This window comes from Pelophylax lessonae (assembly GCF_965119305.1).
Source record: "Pelophylax lessonae genome assembly, chromosome: 1".
Taxonomy (NCBI): Eukaryota; Metazoa; Chordata; class Amphibia; order Anura; family Ranidae; genus Pelophylax; species Pelophylax lessonae.
In genome coordinates this window covers 123,359,310-123,385,224 of record NC_138768.1, presented here as the reverse complement: position 1 = coordinate 123,385,224, position 25,915 = coordinate 123,359,310, and the positions used below count along the sequence as shown (strand labels likewise).

The 25,915-nt window shown below is 43.2% G+C and overlaps 1 protein-coding gene across 1 annotated transcript in view; it reads left to right on the top strand.

Annotated features, from left to right (window-relative positions):
* TENT2 (terminal nucleotidyltransferase 2) overlaps positions 1-16,843 on the top strand; it is a 121,470-nt gene extending 104,627 nt beyond the window's left edge. Inside the window, exon 14 of the mRNA XM_082268484.1 lies at positions 16,431-16,843. Coding sequence (XP_082124610.1) covers positions 16,431-16,511 — 81 coding nt within the window. The 3' untranslated portion in view covers positions 16,512-16,843. The remainder of the gene's footprint in view (positions 1-16,430) is intronic.
* Positions 16,844-25,915: the final 9,072 nt, after the last annotated feature.

The window sequence follows — 25,915 nt, the reverse complement described above, 5'->3', positions numbered from 1 at the left end:
GAGTGTGCTGACCAGACAATCTAACTATACAGTACGGTGGGTGGATCAGACCAGGAGTCTGAGGCTCCTGGATCCAACCACTGCAGTGAGCAGCAACACAATTACTTCTCCCCTGCCTTTACAAAGAACTATAGTGGGGACTGTACAAGACTAGTGGCTAAGGGGATAGAGGGCATAGCGACCACTGGTCTTGAGAACAGGATATGAGGGGGACTGAGGGCGTTTCACTAAACAAATAAGGCTACATTCTTACAGGCAGGAGGACCATGCTCTGTAACATCAACAAATTATTTAAAGGTATGGAAGCACGTGTGTGTGTGTGTGTGTGTGTGTGTGTGTGTGTGTGTGTGTGTGTGTGTGTGTGTGTGTGTATGTGCATACTCTGGCAGAATTTGATTTCTTGGCCATTTTTCTGAGAATATGAATGATAACACAAAAAATTTTCTTTCACTCATGGTTAGTATTTGGCTGAAACCATTTATTATCAATCAACTGTGTTTACTCTTTTTAAATCCTAATGGCAGAAGAAACTACGCATATGACCCTGATCAAAAGTTTACATACCCTGGTGATTTTGGCCTGATGACATGCACACAAATTGACACAAAGGGGTTTTAATGGCTATTAAAGGTAACCATCCTCACCTGTCACTTGTTTGCTTGAAATTAGTGTGTGTATAAAAGGTCAATGAGTTTCTGAACTCCTGACAGACCCTTGCATCTTTCATCCAGTGCTGCACTGACATTTCTGGTTTCTGAGTCATGGGTAAAGCAAAAGAAATGGTCAAAGGATCTGCGGGAAAAGGTAGTTGAACGGTATAAAACAGGAAAGGGATATAAAAGGATATCCAAGGAATTGAGAATGCCAATCAGCAGTGTTAAAACTCTAATTAAGAAGTGGAAAATTAGGGGTTCTGTTGAAACCAAACCATGGTCAGGTAGATCAACTAACATTTCAGCCACAACTGCCAGGAAAATTGTTAGGGATGCAAAGAAAACCCCACAAATAACTTCTGGTGAAATACAGGACTCTGAAAACATGTGGTGTGACTGTTTCAAGATTCACAATAAGGAGGCACTTGAAGAAAGATGGGCTGCATGGTCGAGTCCCCAGAAGAAAGCCAGTACTACGCAAATGCCACAAAGTATCCCACTTACAATACACCAAACAGCACAGAGACAAGTCTCAAACCTTCTGGCATAAAGTCCTTTGGAGTGATGAGACCAAAATTGAGCTTTTTGGCCACAACCATAAATGCTACATTTGGAGAGGAGTCAACAAGGCCTATGATGAAAGGTACATCATTCCTACTGTGAAACACAGAGGTGGATCGCTGATGTTTTGGGGATGTGTGCGCTACAAAAACACAGGAAATTTGGTCAGAATTGATGGCAAGATGAATGCAGTATGTTAAAAAATACTGGAGGGAAATTTGCATTCATCACCCGGAAGCTGCGCATGAGACATACTTGGACATTCCAACATAACAATTATCCTAAACACAAGGCCAAGTCAACCTGTCATTTGCTACAGCAGAATAAAGTGAAGGTTCTGGAGTGGCCATCTCAGTCTCCTGACCTCAATATCATTGAGCCACTCTGGGGAGATCTCAAACTTGCAGTTCATACAAGACAGCCCAAGAATTTACAGGAACTGGAGGCTTTTTGCCAGGGAGAATGGGCAGCTTTACCATCTGAGAAGATAAAGAGCCTCATCCACAAAAGACTTCAAGCTGTCATTGATGTTTAAAGGGGGCAATACACAGTATTAAGAACTGGGGTATGTAAACTTTTGATCAGGGTCATTTGGGTAGTGTCCGTTGTCATTATGATTTAAAAAAGCGTAAACACAATTGATAATAAATGGCTTCAGCCAAACACTAACCATGAGTGAAAAAAGTTTTTTTGTTATCATTCATATTCTCTGAAAAATGGCAAAAAAATCATAAATTCTGCCAGGGTATGTAAACTTATTAGCGTGTGTGTGTGTATATATTTACAGTATCTCACAAAAGTGAGTACACCCCTCACATTTTTGTAAATATTTTATTAGATCTTTTCCTATGACAACACTGAAGAGATGATGCTTTGCTACAATGTAAAGTATTGAGTGTACAGCTTGTATAACAGTGTAAATTTGCTGTCCCCTCAAAATAACTCAACACACAGCCATTAATGTCTAAACCGCTGGCAACAAAAGTGAGTACACCCCTAAGGTAAAATGTCCAAATTGGGCCCAAAGTGTCAATATTTTGTTTGGCCACCATTATTTTCCAGCACTGCGTTAACCCTCTTGGAGTTGACCAGAGCTTCGCAGGTTGCCACTGGAGTTCTCTTCCACTCCTCCATGACAACATCACGGATCTGGTGGATGTTGGAGACCTTGTGCTCCTCCACCTGCCATTTGAGGATGCCCCATAGATGCTCAATAGGGTTTTGGTCTGTAGACATGCTGGGCCAGTCCATCACCTTTACCCTCAGCTTTTTTAGCAAGGCTAAAATAATAAAACATTTACAAAAATGTGAGGGGTGTACGTACTTTTGTGAGACACTGCATGTATGCGTGCGTGCGTGCGTGCGTGCGTGCGTGTGTGTGTGTGTGTGTATATGTATGTGTGTGTGTATATATATATATATATATATGTGTGTATATATATATGTGTGTGTGTGTGTGTGTGTGTGTATGTAGATGTGTATATGTGTATATGTGTATATGTATATATATATATATATATATATATATATATATATATATATATATATATATATATATAGTACAGACAAAGTTTGGACACACCTTCTCATTCAGAGTTTTTTCTTTATTTTCATGATGTAGATTCACACTGAAGGCATCAAAAATATGAATTAACACATGTGGAATTATATACATAACAAAAAAGTGTGAAACAACTGAAAATATGTAATATTCTAGGTTCTTCAAAGTAGCCACCTTGTGCTTCGATTACTGCTTTGCATACTCTTGGCATTCTCTTGATGAGCTTCAAGAGGTAGTCACCTGAAATGGTCTTCCAACAGTCTTGAAGGAGTTCCCAGAGATGCTTAGCACTTGTTAGCCCTTTTGCCTTCACTCTGCGGTCCACCTCACCCCAAACCATCTCAATTGGGTTCAGGTCCGGTGACTGTGGAGGCCAGGTCATCTGGCGCTGCACCCCATCACTCTCCTTCTTGGTCAAATAGCCCTTACACAGCCTGGATGTGTGTTTGGGGTCATTGTCCTGTTGAAAAATAAATGATGGTCCAACTAAATGCAAACCGGATGGAATAGCATGCCGCTTCAAGATGCTGTGGTAGCCATGTTGGTTCAGTATGCCTTCAATTTTGAATAAATCCCCAACAGTGTCACCAGCAAAGCACCCCCACACCATCACACCTTCTCCTCCATGCTTCACGGTGGGAACCAGGCATGTAGAGTCCATCCGTTCACCTTTTCTGCGTCGCACAAAGACACAGAGGTTGGAACCAAAGATCTCCGATTTGGACTCATCAGACCAAAGCACAGATTTCCACTGGTCTAATGTCCATTCCTTGTGTTCTTTAGCCCAAATAAGTCTCTTCTGCTTGTTGCCTTTCTTTAGCAGTGGTTTCCTAGCAGATATTCTACCATGAAGGCCTGATTCACACAGTCTCCTCTTAACAGCTGTTCTAGAAATGTGTCTGCTGCTAGAACTCCGTGTGCCATTGACCTGGTCTCTAATCTGAGCTGCTGTTCACCTGCGACTTCTGAGGCTGGTGACTCGGATGAACTTATCCTCTGCCGCAGAGGTGACTCTTGGTTTTCCTTTCCTGGGGCGGTCCGCATGTGAGCCAGTTTCTTTGTAGCGCTTGATGGTTTTTGTGACTGCACTTGGGGACACTTTCAAAGTTTTCCCAATTTTTCGGACTGACTGACCTTCATTTCTTAAAGTAATGATGGCCACTCGTTTTCCTGTACTTAGCTGCTTTTTTCTTGCCATAATACAAATTCTAACAGTCTATTCAGTAGGACTATCAGCTGTGTATCCACCTGACTTCTGCACAACACAACTGATGGTCCCAACCCCATTTATAAGGCAAGAAATCACACTTATTAAACCTGACAGGGCACACCTGTGAAGTGAAAACCATTTCAGGTGACTTCCTCTTGAAGTGTGACTCTTCATAGTTATGAAAATAAAGAAAACTCTTTGAATGAGAAGGTGTGTCCAAACTTTTGGTCTGTACTGTGTGTGTGTATGTGTATGTGTATGTATGTATGTATGTATGTATGTATGTGTATATATATATATATATATATATATATATATATATATATATATATATATATACATATACATATATATATATATATTTATATATTAACATTTCTGCCCAGAGTTCAGCTTTAAATAGTACTAGCTGGAGTTGGGTTTTAATTTGTTTGCCTTCTAATTAAAGCCTATGCAAAACTACAGGTTCATTAAAGCCTATCCCGATCAACACAGAAAAATGGGTCTATAGGCAGGATGGAATTATTTTTTTTTCTTTTCAAAATAGTATTTGTTAAAGGTTTTGTGATTTAACATACACAAACAAAACAAACCAGCAAAAACGTGAAATGTTCATGTCGTAGCAGGGTAACTATTCAAAGAGCAGTACATTTGTCCTTACATTTTTTCCCTCATCAGATTTCAAGATATTAAACTCAGTAATAAGTGCTATGAAATCAGTGCTTGTAGTAAGAATATTGTTACAGATCTTGGAAGCAATCCTATAGACAATGCCAGATACCTTCTTACTACTAACAGTCACATATATAGTAAGGTATAACAGATCTATTCCCCCCCCCCCCCCCCCCAAAAAAAAAAGGAAACAGCAATACACATTAGACAATTGGAGGTTTAAACCCAACTTACTGCAAACAGCAGATTATTAACATATTGAATCGCAATACGAGGGGACCAGGTGTGCCCACACTTTGCTTCCAAAAGTATCCCAGTCTAGCGCCTCCCCAACAAAGTATTTAGCACTCTAGGATTTGTAAAGAAACACAGGCTGACACCAAGCCCAGAACCTGTAACCATGGTTCCTGCAATTTATTGCACTTGCGTGGAGTACCACAGTGTTTTACACTATGACCCTCCTTAAAGTGTTACCCTAAAAAAAAAAAATAATAGATCCTGTTCCTCTTAAAGAATGTTATACAGCTCAGTGCTTGTGCTGTGTAATTTGGCCCCCTGTATCACCTGAAATACGTGGCTGATCCTGCCTGGTTCTGCCAACCCCCCCCCCCCCCCCCGTAAACTGACCACGGTTTATCATGGCCGCTGAGACCTGACACTGTGATCAGTTTACGTGCCTTCGTCATCCACAGCTCTCCTCTCTTCTCTTCCCTGTCCTTTCCCCCCTCCCTTGCCTGCCTGTCAGCTCCAGACACTGCTTGCCCCCCCCCCCCTTCTGTTGCTATAAAAATATCATCTGTATACCAGCCAGTCTGTTATATAATCCGATGTGTTCCATGCCTGTGCTGTTTAAAAAAACAAATGCAGATTTTTAGCCTCATCTTAAAGCGGAGTTCCAGCCATTTACTCACCTGTCCAACGGTCCAGCGATGCGGCCGCCGGAAGCCTCGATCCTCTCCCTCGGCGCCGGCATCACTGCTGTGGGCACCCGGCTGTTACAGTTTGCGGCTTCACAGCCGGGTACCCACTGCGCATGCGCGAGTCGCGCTGCGCGCCGTGATTGGCCGGCAATCTTCTGGGACCTCTGACGTGTCCCAGAAGATTGCAGGGAGGGAGGGGGAGAGGAGAACTTCCGCTCAGGGCGCCGCGGCGCTCCGAGCGGAAGTGGGAGCGGGTACCTGTCAAAACTAGGTACCCGCTCCCCCCCCCAAAAAATGACATGCCAAATGTGGCATGTCGGGGGGTCAGGACTCCCTAAAGCGGAAGTTCCACTTTTGGGTGGAACTCCGCTTTAAGAGTGTTCATCTGACTTCTTCGCCCCCCCCCTTCCTCCCGACTGACGTCAGCGTGGGATTCTTGGCCCCACTCGCTTTAGCTGTCAGCCAGGGTAAGGAGAGAGCCAAGGAGTCACATGAGCGCTGCTAGGCGCTCCTAAGAGAAGGTAGAAATATTTTAACTGCACGAGCACTTGGACACATAGCATTATATAATAGATGGGATGGTATACAGATGCTATAGTGGCTTACCAACCACTTTAACCACTTGCCGACCGCCGCAAGTAGATATACACAGGCAAAGTGACTTATATAAACGTCACTAGTCTGTGAGGGAGCGAGCGAGCGCCGCCTGAGGCACGCTCCCGCACCCCCCCCCCCCCCCCGCGCGTGTGACCGGCGGACCCGATGTCCGCCGGTCACTCTGCGATCGTCGCTGCAGAGGGAGAAAGTCAGGCGGCTAGTGTAAACTACTATGTAGGACCGTTGATCATTGTTCCTACAGCTCAAGCCACAGCCAATCACAGTTAGAATCACGCCCCTAGGGACACACAGCCCCTCCCTCTCAAATAAAGTTAACCCCTTCACTACCAGTGTATTTTTACAGTAACAGTGCATATGTATAGCACTGATTACTGCAGTAATGTCACTGGTAACCCCAAAAGTGTCAAAAATGCCAGTCAAGGGTCCGATCTGTCCTCCGCAATGTCGCAGTACCGCAAAAAAATCGCAGATCGCCGCCATTACGCGTTAAAAAAAAAAAAACAACAAAAATGACAAAAATCTTTCCCTTTGTTAGTAAACGCGATAACTTTTGCGCAAACCAATCAAAATACGCTTTATGCGGGGTTTTTTTACCAAACATATGTAGCATAAAACAAATTGGCCGAAAATGTTAAAAAATTTTGATTTTTACATTTTTTTGGGGGGGAATTTCATATAAAAAAATGTGGAAAATATTGTTATTTTTGCAAAATTGATGCTCTTTTTTTGTTTATAGCGCATGATCAAAAAATCGCACAGGTGATCAAATACCACCAAAAGAAAGCTCTGTTTGTGGGGAAAAAAAGGACGTCAAATTAGTTTAGGTACGGCGTCGCACGATCGCGCAATTGTCCGTTAGTCACGCAGTGCCGAATCGCAAAATACCCCCTGGTCAGGAAGGGGGTAAAATCTTCCGGGGCTTAAGTGGTTAAGCAGTGTCGAGTCAACTTGGGATATGCCATTCCTCAAAAGTGGGTGGTAGAGGTGCTATCCACTTCAACAAAATACATTTTCGTGCCAAAAAAAAAGATATATAGCGGTCCGGGAATGGGGATAAATAGCTCCTCATCCAGAAACACTAATATACAGATCAGAGGGTCCACAATTTTATATTTTACCAAAAAACTTAGTAATATACTGTGTGTTTTTGTTATTTTTATATTAAACATGCAAAAACAGCTGTGGCAACAAAAGGCTTAAAATATATTTTGATCATGTTCGTTACAGCTATTCTGATAGTCTTTCATTAAAGGAAGCCTGTGCTCAGCAAAATATTAGGGGCTTCCATTGCTGGTCTGTTCTATTGTTCCCCATATTTTGAGTCACTGACCTAACCTATACGTATTCAGCAAGTAAAGTCAGTTCTCCTTATTTGCATTCTCCTTTTGAGCCAGTGAAAAGTATTGACCCGTTTTGCTGCCACCAACATGTCATATGTTGGCAGAAGCACTGGCATGTACACAAACGTCAACTATAAAGCCTTGTGCACCCGAAAAGATTATCAGACAAAATTTTATCCGTTTTTGTTGCATGCTAGTCTCATATCGAAAGTGAAGAGGTTACTTTTCATACGGAAATTCTCAAACGACTGAATTCCACTTCAGAAGTGATGTAATGTGTTGAATTGTTTTGTATGTATATTTTCATTTCCAAGCATGCGTAGTCTTGCTCTTACGATTTTTTTCCGGACAAAAACTGTTCTTGTTAAATGAAAATCAGATGTTGTGTTCACGTACGATAAACATTTTATAGCCTGCACATTGTTTTGTCGTACAAAAATTCCTTATCGGGCTGTCGAAAGCACTATACTAATGATCCAATGATCCAAAAATCGGCAGATCGTTCATCGGACGAAATTTATTTCCCACTTTTCTTACCATGTGTGCACCCCTTAGAGCCAGGTGTTGGATTAGATTTTACTCAGTCAATGGTCTGCTTTCTTGTGGAAGTTAATATTCTACTTAAAATGGTGTTGGTAGATATATAAAGCACCACATCCCTAATGTATGTATAGACCCAAATAAAAAAGTATCTATTTTAGGTTTGTGTTCCTTCCTGATAGTTTAAGCACCTCCTTTTTTAATTCCCATGCTTTTTCTATATTTTGGTTTCATGTGGACGTGGTTCTGCTTTCACGTGTGCGGTAGCATGCCAATCCCCCGCTTCATTTTTTCCACATTTTGTTATGTTACAGCCTTATTCCATAATTTTCTAAAATCCTTATTTTCCTCAAAATTCTGCAAACAATACCGCATTATGACAACGTGAAAGAAGTTTGTTTGAAATCTTTGCAAATTATTAAAAATAAAAAAATCACATGACACTCAAAATTTAGCTCAGGCGCATCCTGTTTCCACTGATCATCCTTGAGATGTTTCTACAACTTGGAGTCCCCCTATAGTAAAGTCAGTTCATTGCACAGGATTTGGAAAGGCACACACCTGTCTATATAAGGTCCCACAGTTAACCATGCATGTCTGAGCACAAACCAAGCCATGAAGTCCAAGAAATTGTCTGTAGACCTTCAAGACAGGATTGTATCAAGGGTCAGATCTGGGGAAGGGTACAGAAAAATGTCTGCAGCATTGACGGTGCCAATGAGCACAGTGGGCTCCATCATCCGTAAATGGAAGAGCCATGAAAACACCAGGACTCTTCCTGGAAAGGGGTCTGCCCGGCCAAACAGAGTGATTGGGGGAGAAGGGCCTTGAGCTGGATACACACTAGACAACTTTTGTTGTCAGATTTACCTTTTTTATGTAGTGCAAGGGCCTACCTGATTGCATACAAATTGAAAGTGTTTAGGTTTGACCTCATATTATATGGTTTTGGTAAGTGTGAAGGAAAAAATCTAAAGACAATTGTATAGTGTGTATGGCCCATTAGTCATGGAGGTGACCAAGAACCCGATGGTCACTCTGACAGAGCTCCAGTCTTTCTCTGTAGAGAGAGGAGAACCTTCCAGAAGAACAACCATCTCTGCAGCACTCTACCTATCAGGCCTGTATAGTAGAGTGGCCAGACGGAAGCCGCTCCTCAGTAAAAGGCACCTGAAGGACTCTGACCATGAGAAACAAAATTCTCTGGTCTGATAAAACAAAGATTGAACTCTTTGGCCTGAATGGCAAACATAGTGTCTGAAGGGAAACCAGGCACCGCTCATCACCTGGCCAATACCACACTACAGTGAAGCATGGTGGTGGCAGCATCATGCTGTAGGGATGTTTTTCAGCGGCAGGAACTGGAAGACTAGCCAGGATCAAGGGAAAGATGAATGCAGCAATGTACAGACACATCCTTGATGAAAACCTGCTCCAGAGCACTCTGGACCTCAGACTGGGGAAAAGGTTCATCTTCCAACAGGATAATGACCCTAAGCACACAGCCAAGATAACAAAGGAGTGACTACGGGACAACGCTGAATGTCCTAGAGTGGCCCAGCTAGAGTCCAGACTTGAACCCGATTGAACATCTCTGGTGAGATCTGAAAATGGCTATGCACCGACGCTCTCCATCCAACGTGATGGAGCTTGAGCGGTCCTGCAAAGAATAGGTGAAACTGCCCAAAAATAGTTGTGCCAAGCTTGAAGCATCATACTCAAAGACTTGAGGCTGTAATTGGTGCCACAGGTTCTTCAACAAAGTATTGAGCAAAGGCTGTAAATACTTATGTGCATGGGATTTTTTTTTTTTTTTTAAATACTGAATTTAATCCTTTTTTGGAATAAGTCTGTAACATAACAAAGTGGAAAAAGTTAGGCGCTGTGAATATTTTCCCCATGCAATGTATAATGTTTTAGGGGTTTTAACGGATCTTCACTAATCTGTGCAAAATGGCAAAACTGCCCTCACAGGTTAAAGCCCATGAATCAACATGACAACCATGGGTCTAGCATTTTTGTTTCTGGCAGAAACATCAGCAGACACAACTTCCATGGTTTTCCCAGCATACTGGTCTCTTAATTACCAATGGACATTATTTTTTTCACAAATCTAAATGTCTAGACAGAGGAAATATTATTGGAAATGTGTTTAACTGTGTTATTGTGTGATTGTAACTGGTTTCAAATCATTGATCTCCAGGTAGATATGAGAGACCATTGAATGCAGCTGGCAATTTCTCTGTCTTGATCTTTGCCTCCTGTCATCCCTTGCACTGCAGCACTCCAGCTATTATAGAGGGGGCATAACGACGAGCAGATCAGGATTTGTTGCATGCTCATAGGGAATATGTTAAAGGGGTTGTAAGGTTAGAATTTTTTATTTTTTTAAAATAAAAATAACAAACATGTTATAATTACCTACTCTGTGCAAGGGTTTTGCACAGAGCAACCCCAATCCTCCTTTTCTAGGGGGCCCAGCCGGAACTCTTTGCTCCTCCCCGTTATTGGCTGCCCCCACGAAGAGCCACTTTCCATGGGGGCACCCATGTGGGCACGCTCCCGAGTCCCGCTGCTGCGTCCACAGACACTCTCATGTCACTGGATTTGAATGACAGCAGCAGGAGCCAATGGCTCAAGCTGATATCAATCTATCCAATAGGGACAGATAACGGCTGGAGCCACTGGGCTCGGGTAAGAAAAAGGGGAAGGGGGGGGGGGCTCTGGGGGCAGCTGCAACAAAGAAGGTTTCTCTAGCGCTCATTGACAGACGTAGTCCTCGGTGATACACCACCTTCGGGTTATGTTGCCTCCACAGGAGCAGGACTAGACAGGAAATTAAAAAGCTCTGGCCACACCCTAGGGGCAGTCTCAGAGGGTATATCCTCTCTCTCTCTGCCTCAGCAAATCAGTTATTTTCTGTCTAGTTAGGAGTAAGGACCTAGATACCTTGCTGGGATCTTAGGTCCTGGCAAGATTTTTTTCTTAAAGGATTTTTTAGACAGCTTTTTTTCTCCAGTGTTTCTGTGAGATCTTCAAGCAAGAAAGCTGAACTGGGCGACGGGCTGGATGTTGAGATCCGGTGGTCACCCCAGTTCAGCCTACGAGCGCGTGCAGGCCATAGCTCCGCGCTGGGTCGGCCGCGACAAAGTCCCATTAAAGGACTGACCCCGCGAGTTAAACGTCTCGCTGAAACGCCAAAGACCATGAGTCACGGCGTCCATATCGGTCGACAGCCCTCCCGCCCCGGTGGAGAGGGGTACTGTCAGGAGTTGGTGCCCGCCTGGTTCCGGTATGGTGAGTAGTATGTTCCCCCTTTTCCCCTGACGGGTCTTGTGGTGAACGCGGGCCCCTCTCTGTATGGTAAGATAGAGTCCCTCTCTATCCTGTAAATGACACAGATCCTCCTACTTTGAGTGTGATTTTATGTGCAAAAAGCCAGGAGGCTTGGTTTGGGAGCTAACAATCTAATTGTATACATGTTAAAAATATTATAATCTGTGGCATTCTGGGAATCTTACGGTGATAAGAATAAGCTACCTACCAGTCAGAAGCCACGGACATGTAGACTGCCTTCCTAATCAGATCTCCAGCTATTAGCAGGCCTCCCGAATGGCCATGCGGTCCGCCAGGGCCGGTACCGCCAACCACGCCAAATCCCCATGCAGAGAGAGTGTTGTGTGCCCTGCAGCACACCGCTATTCAGTACAGGCCGCCGCCATTTTTTTTGCTGGATCGCACGAGCCGCCATTTTGGCGTAGCCTCGTGTCTCCAGCATGGGGGCGGCCATGTTTGAGGTGATCCAAACACCTCGTGGAGCTAGAGGAGGCGCCGGAAGGCGTGCAGAGGGGCGGAGCCGCCTCCTTTCTTCCTGGGCAGCCAGCCAAAAGACTTCCTGTTTGTCAAGACAGCGCTGTAACCTGTTGCAGTTAAACTCTGAGCATCAAGCGGTGAGCCTGGGGGTCTATCTCTCTCTCTCGCTCGATCGATAGGGATCCCTAGCAGGTAACACTAAGGGGCTTTTTTGTGGCGCTGGGGGTCTGAAAAAAAAAAAAAGTTTTTTATTTTTGAATTATATTATCCAGGAAGTGACTGGAATTATCATGGACCCTGCCACACATATTCCCCCACCTGTTTCCCTCGAGGGGGCCACGGGACCCGCCGGTGCACAGAGTGTAGAGTCATTTACAGCAATTTTGGTGTCTATGGTGGCTCGGGTGGAGGCGGCCTGTCAGGGACGGGGGTCAAGGAAGCGACCCCCGCCTACCCCTATACTATCTGACACCTCTGACTCTGATTTAGAAATGGTCACTGCAGTTGCAGGTTCCTCTGCAAGGGCTGTTATCCCAGGTAAAGCCCCCTCAGACAGTGAGGAGGACGCTTCTTCTCCTGCTATAATTCAGGAAGAAGCATTGGTGGACGCACTAGTTGTGGCAGTGCAGGAAACCTTAAAACTTGAGGCTTTACCGGCAGAGGCAACTGAAACAGAGATTCCTTTTGGGACTAATAAGCCCATCAAAACGGTGAAGGTTTTTCCTGTACCCAAATGTTTCGGTAATCAGATTAAAGGAGAATGGGAGCATTCTAAACGTACCTTTACTATTTCCAAGCGTATTGCTAGACGCTATCCGTTTGAGGAATCCATCATTAAGAAATGGACGGTACCACCAGTGGTGGATCCACCTATTTCCAGGCTGAATAAAGCCACAGTTATCCCAGTGGAGGACACTTCGTCCTTTATGGATCCGGTGGATCGAAAGATGGAAGCAGAGTCCCGCACCATCTTCTCTCTGATAGGGTCAGCATTTAGACCAGTAATTGTTATTGGTCTAGTTTCCCAGACACTTACGGAATGGGCGAAGATGGTACGCCAAGACCTTAGGGGAAAAGATATTCCCCAGGAGACATCTGATTTGATGGAACAGATTATACAAGGGCTACAGTTTATCTGTGACGCAGCCTTGGACACTACTCCCCTATTAGGGCATGCATCTATGTCAGCGGTGATCCTCAGACGTGTGCTGTGGTTAAAATGCTGGTCAGCTGACCTAGGTTCCAAAAAGACCTTGACAAATCTCCCTTTTCAGGGGAATCGTCTATTTGGGGCCAACCTAGATGAAATCATTAAGGATGCCACTGGGGGCAAGAGCACTTTTTTGCCACAGGCTGCTAAAGCTAAGGGACCTCGCAACAAGCGAGGACCTTTCTTTACCGCCCATAAAGGGCGCCCGGCTGGTACTAGCGGGAAAGGCAAGACCCCTCCAGGAGGGTTCAAGAAGGGCTGGTCGGACAAGCAGAGGACCAACCCAGCCAAACCCGAAGCAAAGGAGTACACAGCCTGAAGGTGCGCCCCCACCCAGTTTCAGGGTGGGGGGACGTTTTCACCGGTATTCAGGACATTAGATCGAGCTTCAACCACTACTACCGGTGCGATTCTTCCCTTCCAACATTTAAGTACTACAGGAAGCGGTAGTTACCGTTCCCTGAATAGATCTTTTCCTTTACCTTTTCCTAAGATTAGTCCCTATACCTCACAGGAATCGGATCTGGTTGACCAGATAGGCCAATTAGCCTCTAGTCGGGTGACTTCGGTCCCTGAGGTTCAACCAGAAAAGATCACCCTTCCTGATAACAATCAGGTATCTGATAAATGTGTGGGAACAGAAAACGACCAGACTTTCTCGGATGGTTGGGGCCAGATACCTCTAGGGACGCCTGGTTCAGATTCTATCAGCGCCAGTGGTCCTAGAAATTCTAGGTTGGCCTCCTCAAGCCGGCCTGGCCGACTTGGACATGCTAGTCGCAGACGTTCCGTGGGAACTTCGTCTCAGGGAGTGTCTGTGGTCTCAAGGACCAATTTACCATCATGCTTTACAGTCGCTGGGTTTAATGGCCTGGCCATTGAGACCCAAGTACTGAAGGACAGAGGTTTGTCTACTTCAGTCATTCCTACCCTTATTAAAGCAAGGAAAGCGACTTCCAGCAAGGTCTATTATCACACATGGAAGACTTATATTGCGTGGTGCGAATCTTTAGGTTTTCCTCCACGTACCTATTCGGTGACTCGAATATTGGCCTTTTTGCAACAAGGGGTTGAGCAGAAGCTAGCCTTGAGCACCATCAAGGGTCAAGTTTCAGCATTAGCAATCTTCTTTCAGAAACCTTTAGCTACCAAGTCCTTGGTGCGGAATTTCATCCAGGGGGTGCGGCACCTGGCTCCTCCAGTCCGCGCGCCCTTACCGCCCTGGGATCTTAATTTGGTTTTGTCGGTTCTACAGAAACCTCCCTTTGAAAACATCAGGGAGATTCCCTTGCTTACTTTATCCCAGAAGGTGGCCTTCTTGGTGGCTATTACTTCTGCTCGCAGGGTGTCAGAACTGGCTGCATTATCATGCCAGTCCCCATACCTAGTGATTCATAGGGATAAGGTAGTACTTCATCCTAAGCCATCCTTTCTTCCTAAGGTGGTTTCAGATTTTCATCTGAATGAAGATATTGTACTACCTTCCTTGTGTCCTCAGCCCAAGCATCATCGGGAACATGCGTTGCATTCCTTAGATGTGGTTCGGGCAATCAGGGTATACCTGAAAGCTACGGAATCATTCCGTGAGACGGATTCACTTTTTGTGATCACGGATGGCCCCAGAAAGGGTTTGCCTGCATCTGCCGCGACCATTGCCAAATGGATTAGACAAACGGTGGTACAGGCTTATTCTATTAAGGGTCAGAGTCCTCCGTTCCCTGTTAGGGCGCACTCCACTCGAGCGCTCAGTACTTCCTGGGCCTTTCGCCATCAGGCGTCAGTGGTCCAGGTATGTAAGGCGGCCACCTGGTCGTCGGTACATACCTTTACAAAATTCTATAAAATTGATGTGACGGCATCGGCGGATGCCTCATTTGGCCGCAAGGTTTTGCAGGCCGCAATTTGAGGAGACCGGTGGTCTACCTCGAGGGTTTTTTTCTGTTTGAAAAAAAAAAAAAAAAATTTTTCTCTTTTTGTTAAGTCTCATCATTAAGGATGAGCATTGTAAACTTCTAGTTGGCACCGGTTGGGCCTTCTAGATTGGGATTTGATTTCATTTTCCCACCCCTCAGTTGTGATACTGCTCTGGGACGTCCCGAAGGTGGTGTATCACCGAGGACTACGTCTGTCAATGAGCGCTAGAGAAAAATGGATTTTTGTAAAATCTTACCGTAAAATCCTTTTCTCTTAGCTCATTGACAGACGTAGTCCCCGCCCCTCTGTTTTTGAGTTGGGTTGGGTTAAAATCTCTAAAGCCTGCTTTTTCACATAACTGATTTGCTGAGGCAGAGAGAGAGAGGATATACCCTCTGGGACTGCCCCTAGGGTGTGGCCAGAGCTTTTTAATTTCCTGTCTAGTCCTGCTCCTGTGGAGGCAACATAACCCGAAGGTGGTGTATCACCGAGGACTACGTCTGTCAATGAGCTAAGAGAAAAGGATTTTACGGTAAGATTTTACAAAAATCCATTTTTTTCCCTTTAATGCATAGAATGCCTTAAGGTAAAGAACAATGAGACTTTACAACCAGTTTAACAGAAGTAGATAGTGGAGTGAACAGTTAAATTATCAGTGTCTTGTTGCTCCTCCTCAGAACAGTTATCCCAGACTGCCTGCATCAAGGGCCAATCACTCACATATGATCGCAGCATAGACAGTTACATGTATGTAGGTGCAATAAGCTGCGAGAGCCAGCAGCTGCCCATTTCTTTCAAATTGAAGCAAGTGAACAGGCTCCTGGATCGGTGTGCATGCCCTGCCACTGCTGCAGAAAGTATTGAACCAATGAATGAGGAATGGCCGCTCTTCCCATAAGGATGCAATCAAAATTTATTGAGAGAAAATAATCAAGCACGGATGTTACAGGTATAAAGCAGGGGACAGAAGGATGATATGTTTCACACGACTAAGCGTGCTTTGTCCTTCTGTCCCCTGCCTTTGCCTGTAACCTCTATGCTGGATTTTATTTTCTCTCAATAAATTTTGATTGCATCCTTATGGGAAGAGCGGCCATTCCTCATTCATTGGTTCAATACCTTCTGCAGCAGTGGCAAGGCATGCACCCCGATCCAGGAGCCTGTTCACTTCCAGCCCAGTAGATCCACCTGGATCAGCGATATCTGGTTTGCCTATTGCTTTCAATGGGGCGGCTAATTGTGGGAACCTCCGCTGGGGTTCTCGTATGTAATTGCAGCCAGGGAGCAGTCGCAAGTGAAGAAGTGTCTAGGAAGCATTACAAATCCTTTGGCAGATAAGGCAGTTCATTTATGTACATTACAACTGTGTGAATTCCAGTATACATGTTTCCTGATCAAAATGTTTTTTTTTTTTTCAGGCATGGGTCATATTACGAGACAACAGAGACCTAAACAGTGTGCTCCCTATGGGAAGAATTATTTGCATGCCAAAAAGATAGCTTCTACCTTTTTGAATATATAAAAACACCTTACACCTCAAGAGTTTATGGACTACTTTTTTTAACCCAGAAATTAAATATATAAGGAGAAAAAACTTTTAGTAAAAAAAAATTTTTTTTGTGTGCATAACTTTTTTTTTTTTCTTATGTTTGTTGGTCGTGACTCATTGTGAGAATGGAACCAATGCCTTTGTTCTATGAAATCTGTTCTAGAATTGCACTACACTTTGATAAAATGTGCGTCTTAGTCTGTACGAATATACGGCCACTCAATCAATGTACTGCTGTTTTGTTTATAGAGATTAAAATAAGAGCCTGAATCTGTTTACCTCAGTTGATGTGTTTTGAGTTCCTGTTGTAAAAAAAATCTTTTGCGCTTAAAGCAATCTTTCATTTTGTTTAGTTTGGCTCAAAATGGAGAAAAAGAGAGGGCTATGTTAAATAAAAAATTATGAAATATTTACAGTTAGAGTAAACCTGGCTCCAGAAGTGTACAGACTATGATATAGCTGAAGAACTGGCATCAAAATGTATATTTTCAATCCATCACCTGGAGAACCTTCCTAATTCTATGGGTGCTGTTCTGTTTAGGCCTTAAAGTGGAACTTTACCCTCTTTTACAGCTAAGGAAGCTGCCATCTTAGCCTCTACCTGCAGTTGCCATGGGCCAGCATATGTGATCAGTTATCAAGCCAACTCTTTAATGGCTTGAACATTCTGTTGCAAGCACAAGCAGCCATGGCAGTTATCATTCATGACTTGCCTTGAATGAAACTGGTTTGGTGATCAATGAAGATCGATGGGTATATTTCCGCTTTAATTGCTATTTTTAGTTAGAGCAGACGTGTCAAAAACGCTGTTTCTCTGTGGCTCTAAGTGGTTTTAGGTTTAGAAAAAAATAAATGATGCACCCCCAGCTGTTTTCCAGTTGATAAATTACATTTCCTTACATAATATTGCAGCTAAATACTTCAGGAAAGGTTTTATGAACCCTTTCTCTAGAAATAAGTTTTGTAAGTTGCCTTGTTTACTATAATGTTAAGTTCCCAAGTCCCATGATGTTTTATTAAATTTATCTTGGTGTGGCCCTCAGTAAATAAATGCAGGATACAGTAGATATTATGCAGCCCTCGTGAGGTTTTAAAGTGGTTGTAAACCCACTTTAAAGACTTTTACCTAGAGGTAAGCCTATATTAAAGCGGTAGTATACTAAAAAAAAAACCCTGCAAGACAAAGGCATGAGCTAGTATGCATCGCATACTAGCTCATTATGAAATACTTACCTTAGAACGAAGCCCAGACACGGACCCCCCGACACCGCTGTGGGAGCTGACATGATCCCTCGGCGTCTCCTCCGGGTTCGGCGGCTCCGGCGCTGGAGTGGCCGCAGCCGCGATGATGTCCGGGAGTCATTTTCCGGCACTTCCCGGCAAGGAAGCATACGCCGCTTGCGTCAGCGGCTGCATGCACTGCAAATATCTCCTAAACCGTGCAGGTTTAGGAGATATTAATTCTACCTACAGGTAAGCCTTATTATAGGCTTACCTGTAGTTAAGTCACAAAAAAGCGGTATACTACCGCTTTAAGGCTTACCTATAGGTGCTATAAATATCTCCTAAACTTGCACCGTTTAGTAGATATTTACAGTGCATGCAGCCATCGGCGCATGCGTTCTGAAGGAACGGCCACTCATGCTGTTCTTCAGAGCCCTGTGCCGTGAACGGCGGCTCCCGCGCACATGGCTGGAGGACCCGATCCAGGAAGCAGGACGGCCAAACATGTCAGCCATCCTGTTGCTGAGTGGGTGGCACTGCGGGGGCTTAGTTTTTAGGTAAGAACTTCATAATGAGCTAGTATGCGATGCATACTAACTCATTATGCCTTTTGTCTTTACAGCTTTTTTTTTTTTTTTTCAGAGGATTTACTTACTCTTTAAGTTATGTGTGTGAGCAGCTCAAGTTGTATGGGAATGAAGACCTTTTGCCCACCGCTGTGAGTGCTGGCTGGGAACGGAGCTTGTCTATGCTCCAGGCAATGGTAGAGAGTGATAGGTGTCCTGGGAGCTGCACATCAAGTTAAAGCCCCCCGCCAGGCCATGCCCCCAATGTGTTTCGCTCCACCCATCAGAGCTTACTTATGGGTATTCTCCATGAGTAAGCTCTGGTGGGCGGAGTAGGACACGTTGGGGTCGTGGCCTGGCGGGGTTCCAGGCTGAGATTGCCATTCACTATCACACAGCAGGCTTTGACTTGATGCCTGGCTCCCAGGACACCTATCACTCTCCCTGTTAGATTTTAGTCTTTCTCGATTCGATCCACTGTGTCACATGCCTGGGTTTGTCAGAAATTGTTTGGGGCAGAAGTAAAGACCTTTGTGGGCAATGAGCCTGTTATTAAGGAAATTTAAAAAACATACTTTAAGACACTATTGACACTGAAAGACAAGCGAGGCTAGAAAACGTCTGGGGTAGTGAAAGCCAACCTCCATTTGCTGAGGAGCCACAGCAGTGGGTAATGGTTAGTCTTGATCTGTAGTTTTAAGAGAACTATTGCTTCAGCATAAACCTAAGTTATAAGAAAATCCCACAGCTATGAAGGTTTCATTTATTTTGGAAATGGTCACTCATGTCCCTATTAAATCTTAGCAGCTAAGTCTTAAGTACATTATAAAAAAAGAGTTGGATGCGCACTTCATATGACAGGTTTACTTTAAAGCACCAGGTTAGACATAGTTGGGTTGTATGTTAGTCTTGATCAAAATATAAATGCAAGAGTTTCTAGTTCTACCTTCTAGTATTGCAACTAGAGTTCAAAATAGTTCTACCTTCTAGTACTGCAACTAGAGTTCAAAATAAGAGTGTCCACATTTTCTGTTAAATTCTCTGATGTAAAATAAATGGGAAATTCTGAGGCAAGAGTAAAACAGCGGAAATCATTGATGTAGTGTTTTCACCTCCTTATTCCTTGAATAATATAAGGAGCCTGGTGGGTGATCAACCTGTAGTCAACTACCCACAGCTGGAATATATTTTTGGGTGGATGGCTCTTCAGTTCTGGTATTTCGTATGCAAACTGTAGTTGCAATTTCGTAATAAAGGACTTCTGAAGATGAAAGTACAAATTGTTGCTATAATATGTGCATTATGTGTTCAAATCTAGGATTTCTTTGGCCTAATTTGGCAGAACATGTTTGTATTGTGGTGTGTTTTTTTTTTTTTTTTTTTTTTGTCGCTGTTGGTGCCTAAGCCACTTTTCTTTTGACGGCATAATGTTGTAAAGGAGAATTAGGCCGCTAAGATTTATTGGGACATGACTGACCATTTCCAAAATAAGTGAAACCTTCATAGCTGTGGGATTTTCTTATAACCTATGTTTATGCCAAAGCAATAGTTCACCTAAAACTACAGATCAAGACTAACAATTAGCCATTGCTGTGGCCCCCAAACAAATAGAAGTTGATCACCTAAGGCGGGCTTTCACCACCCCAGACATTTTCTAGCCTCTCTTGTCTTTCAGTGTCAATAGTGTCTCAAAGTATGTTTTCTAAATAGCAAGTTCTCATGTGTTCATAACGCCACAGTGATTTAAGCGAAGTTCAGTGTCCTGAATGCAAAAGATTTAATACCCTTTTTTAATGAGCTTACCTAGAGCGAAAATACATGCATGACTAACGGACTTCTCAAAAATACCTGATAGACCTTTAGTGGTGCTTTATGTACTTATACATGTATTATCTGTAAGTGGTTTATAACATAACCTTTAAATCTCAATTGACCACCTCCGCTTTGTATGGGTGACAAGTACAGTTTGTGAATCAACCCTTTTCCTGATACCTTTGGTGCATTGTTGCTGGTAAAACAAATTTCTTTCCACATGCTGTAAATTGCAATGTTTTCCCAATAGAAATTTGAGCGGTGAGCAGAAAATGTTCTTTGTATTTCAATTTCAATTTTGAGATAGGTAGCTGAATTAAGACTCCACTGCACACAAAGTTCTATAGGTATTTTCACCAGTCTTACAATTAATCACAAGTCTGTAGTACTGTGTATTTCTCACAGTAGGTTTCCACTGCTCTTTATACAGCAAACCTCCCAAAAAAAAGACTTTGGTTTGCCCGATGATCCTTTCCATTGTTACATACAGTGCATCCAGAAAGTATTTACAGTGCTTTACTTTTTCCACATTTTGTTATGTTACAGCCTTATTCCAAAATAGATTAAATTCATTATTTAATGACAACATGAAAGAAGTTTGTTTGAAATCTTTGCAAATGTATTAAAAATAAAAAAATCCCATGTACATAAGTATTCATAACCTTTGCTCAATACTTTGTTGAAGCACTTTTGGCACCAATCACAGCCTCACGTCTTTTTGAGCATGATGCTACAAGCTTGACACACCTATTTTTTGGCAGATTCTCCCATTCTTTTTTGCAGGACCTCTCAAGCTCCATCAGGTTGGATGGGGTGCGTTGGTGCACAGCCATTTTTTAGATCTCTCCATAGATGTTCAGTCAGGTTCAAGTCTGGGCTCTGGCTGGGCCACTCAAGGACATTCATGGAGTTGTCCTGTAGTCACTCCTTTGTTATCTTGGCTGTGTGCTTAGGGTTGTTGTCCTGTTGGAAGATAACCCTTTGCCCCAGTCAGAGGTCCAGAGCTTTCTGGAGCAGGTTTTCATCAAGGATGATCAGCAGTCCCTGTACATTGCTGCATTCATCTTTCCCTCTATCCTGATTAGTCTCCCAGTTCCTGCCACTGAAAAACATCCTCACAGCATGATGCTGCCACCACCATGCTTCATTAAAGGGAAGGCATTCGCCAGGTAATGAGCGGTTTCTGGCTTCCTTCAGACATATGAAGCATGCCATTCAGGCCAGAGTTCAATCTTTGTTTCATCAGACCAGAGAATTTTGTTTCTCCTGGTCTGAAAGCCCTTCAGGTTCCTTTTGGCAAACTCCAGGCAGGCTGTCATGTGCCTTTTTAGTGAGGAGTGGCTGCTGTCCGGCCAATCTACTATACAGGCCTGATTGGTGGAGTACTGCAAAGATGGTTGTTCTTCTGGAAGGTTCTCCTCTCTAAACAGAGAAACCATTGGGTTCTTGGTCACCTCCCTGACTTAGGCCCTTCTCCCCCGATCGCTCAGTTTGGCCCGGCGGACCGCTCTAGGAAGGGTCCTGGTGGTTCTAAACTTCTTCCATTTACGAACGATGGAGGCCACTGTGCTCATTGGGACCTTCAAAGCTGCTGAAACTTTTCTGTTCCTTTCCCAAGATTTGTGCCTCAATACAATCCTGCCTGGAAGGTCTACAGACAATTCCTTGGACTTCATGGCTTGGTTTGTGCTCTGACATGCACTGTTAAAGCGGAGTTCCAGCCTAACACACCCACCTGTCCAACGGTCCAGCGATGCGGCAGCCCGAAGCCTCGCTCTTCTCCCTCTCTGCTCTCCGGCGCCGGCATCACTGGTGTGGGCACCCGGCTGTGACAGTTTGCAGCTTCACAGCTGGGTACGCACTGTGCATGCGCGAGTTGCGCTACACGTCGTGATTGGCCGGCAATCTTCTGGGACCTCTGACATGTCCCAGAAGATTGCAGGGAGGGAGGAGGAGAGGAGAACTTCCGCTCAGGGCTCCGCGGCGCTCTGAGCGGAAGTGGGAGCGGGTACCTGTCAAAACTAGGTACCCGCTCCCCCCCCCCCAAAAATGACATGCCAAATGTGGCATGTCAGGGGGTTAGCACTACCTAAAGCGGAAGTTCCATTTTGGGTGGAACTCCGCTTTAAGTGTGGGACCTTATTAAGACTGGTGTGTGCTTTTCCAAATCATGTCAAATCAACTGTCTTTACCACAGGTGGACTCCAAGTTGTAGAAACATCTCAAGGATGATCAGTGGAAACAGTATGCACCTGAGGTCATTTTTGAGTGTCATTGCAAAGGCTGTAAATACATATGAACATGTGATTTTTTTTTTTTTTATAAATTTGCAAAGATTTCAAACAAATCTCTTTCATGTTGCTCTTACGGGATATTGTCTGTAGAATTTTGAGGAAAATAACGAATTTAGTCCAATTTGGAATAAGGCTGTAACATAACAAAATGTTGAAAAAGTGAAGTGCTTAAATATTTTCTGGATGCAAGGTGAGGATACCTCCTCAAAATCCTTAGCCCCGCGTGAGTGTAATCCAGCAACCTTTTTTGTAGGGAATTGTGTCCCCCCCCCCCCCCCCCCCTGCAAAGCGCAATCAGCCTTCTGCTGCAAATGGAGCTTCAGGTAAACTGTGGAAAATGTAACCAGAATTTAGGTGAGGCCGTAGAGCTAAGGGAAGAGGTTTCTTGCTGTTCAAATGTTTTAGGTAAATAAGGGGTGTCCAGCTGAGTTACCATGGTAGTTAAGGAAGTAGCTTAGTTTGTACTCTATAGTGATCTTTCCTCTCGGAAAATAACTGGTTGACTTGCATGACCATGTATGATGCACACATCATAGTACAACTGCTGCTACTTCCCATTTTTGTGTATTATATATTTAATTTTTGTTTCTGTTCATATGAGTAATGTATGTTCTTTTTGATGTTGTATTTTTTTTTTTTTGTAAAATAATAAAGGGAAAATAGGGAACATATGAAATTGTGTCGTTTTAAGCTTAGTATCTCTGTGCTTATGAAGTAAAAGTCTTCATTATGTCCAAATTATTGTTTAGAGCAGTTTACCTTCACTGCATTGACCAGAACCTGAGGTCATCACAACCTGAGATCTGCCCACCTGTTTACTTGCTCTTCGAAGAAAAGGCTTAATGGCCAATGAAGGGCTGTTGGGAGACAGTTGAATGACAGCTGGACATAGCTTAGTCCTGACGGCGGGCCCCATAAAGCTTCGTACACATGATGAGAATATGGGACAAATAATCAGTTTTTATGCTAGTCTCATATAGTAAATGAAGAGGTTACTAAAGTTACGAAAATTTAAGTATGACAGAATACAACTTTGAAAGTGATGTAATGTGTATTCTCTCGTTTCTTAGCATGCATGGTCTTGGTCACTTGATTTTTTTCTGGGTGAATAATGTACTGTTTAAATTAAATTTGTTCGTTCTAGTATCGTACAAGAGATTTTTGTTGCTGTCCCTTCAGTCAATTTCGCATGAACTGTTGGGATTGGCTCTCGAAAGCTGTGTACAATAGATCAGATCATTGTACAATAGCTTTGAAAGCGGTACTTTTTGTCTGATTTTTCTCATTGTGTGTATTAGGCATAACAAAGTGAAACCGAGATTTTAAAGGAAAGCTGTTCTACGAACAAGCCCACCACATATTTCTATCCACACACACACAGCAAACCATGGTTGTCACATATTATTCTGCATTTCTGATTGTTCTACATATTTCATGTCATGTTTATTTTGGATATTATGGAAGGGCTAGAACATATGTCAAGTTTTTATTGCTCTGTCCCCTCTAATTATATTATCAGTACTGATTGTGAACAAATAATAAACCCGCGCTAAAGTGATGCAAGCTAATATCACCTGCAGCTGCTGCTCACTTAGGTAAAAACCAAGAAATGTATAAAATATTATAAAACAGCGCTACCAAGCGTGTGAAAATACTAAATAAACATGAATTACAAATCCATAATATAATAAAGTGCACTAGTGACAAAAATCTGGACCATTCAGTAATACTAATAATAAAGTGCACCAGTGACAGAAATCTAATACCATACAATCATATTAATGACAATAAATAATGTAAGGTGCCGGAAAAATATAAATGACTATAAATGTAAAGTGCAAGAATGTGCAATGAGTGCCAAAGTGCACCTGATTTAGCACTTTGGCACTCATTGCACATTCTTGCACTTTACAACATTTGTCATTTATATTTTTTCGGCACCTTACAATATTTATTGTCATATAATTGTATGGTATTAGATTTCTGTCACTGGTGCACTTTATTATTATCAGTATTACTGAATGGTCCTGATTTTTTGTCACTAGTGCACTTTATTATATTATGGATTTGTAATTCTGTTCAAACGTTTTTTTATTAAGGCAGAAGGAATGTAGTACAAAACAATACCAATAGGTAACAGTGGTGCATAACAGATGAATACACGTCAAAATGACATTATGAACAGCAAGTAGTAGCATAACAATCAGGTTAAGGAATAGGAAAGGGGCAAGCTGGGCGCCCGGAATACAGGTACAAAGGATAAACACAGTGCTCAGGGGCGGCTGGGGGTAGGGCAAAAAGGGAGGCCGTAGTGCAGCAAAAGTTAGTGGTCCAGCCACAATAGGGAAACAAATTAGGTAGCGGCCAACTCGAGGCAATAAGGGGGGGGGAGAAAAAGAAGGGAGTAAGAGGGGCAAGAAGGATAGGGGGGGAAAGGAAGGGCAAATCAGTGGGGGGGGGGGTTATGTGGGGGAGGAAGGGTGCCCGGAGGGAGTCCCGGGCCACTGATGTGGTTCAGGCCGACAAAGCCAGCAGGGAGTCGGTAACCACAGGTCAAGCTAGTACAAGGGATTCATCAAAGCCTATCGGAAGACAGTTGTCAATCCAGGGTTTCCAGATCTTTTCCTAAGGTATAAGTTTATCCAGCAGGATAGCTTCAGTTTTAGCATGGATCATAGCTTGAGTGACTCTATTTTTCATGGTCAGGAAACAAAGGGAGGAAGTTTTCCAGGCCTTCGCTATGGTCTGTTTGGCAGCCGTGGTGACATACAGGAAAAGTTTAAACTGGCGACGTGTGTATGGATTTGTAATTCATGTTTATTTAGTATTTTCACACGCCTGGTAGCGCTGTTTTATTATAATTTATATCATTTAGGATTACCATAGTCACTGGCAGAAAGTGATGAGAGGTTAAAAATGTTACAGCTGTCATTAAAAAACAGGAGGTAGAAACCTTCCAATGTAAAATAGGAGGTAGAAATCTTCCAATGGGGATGCTTGTTCCCAATGACAACATGATCATTTCCCCTTACATTGAAAAGATTTTCTGTTTCTCCTGAATAGGATGCAGACAGCAAAAAGAAAATTGGTAGTGGTTTAACCATTCCCTGCTGTGTTTCTAGATATACCAGGAAAGTGTTTTTATTTTCCGTGGCCCAGGTGGGGAGATTTCATATCACCTAGTTAAAACATAAGGTATACATATGTTTTAGTTGCTGTCGCTAGTGGACAGATTTCCAGTCATCTCCTGTCTCTAAACACCCTTTACAACATTGGGAACACACAGAACAATTAAAATAAAAAAAGTTAGTGGTTCAAAACTTTCTCTTCTCTTTGCAGACTTTGAAAAGTTTTTTAAAAGTTTTGGCTATCGTGAGTGAATGTCTTTATTCCCTTTTTTTCAAACTTTAGCACATTCATCAAAAAGTCCTGTTTTAGATAAGCCAGCCAATAGGTTT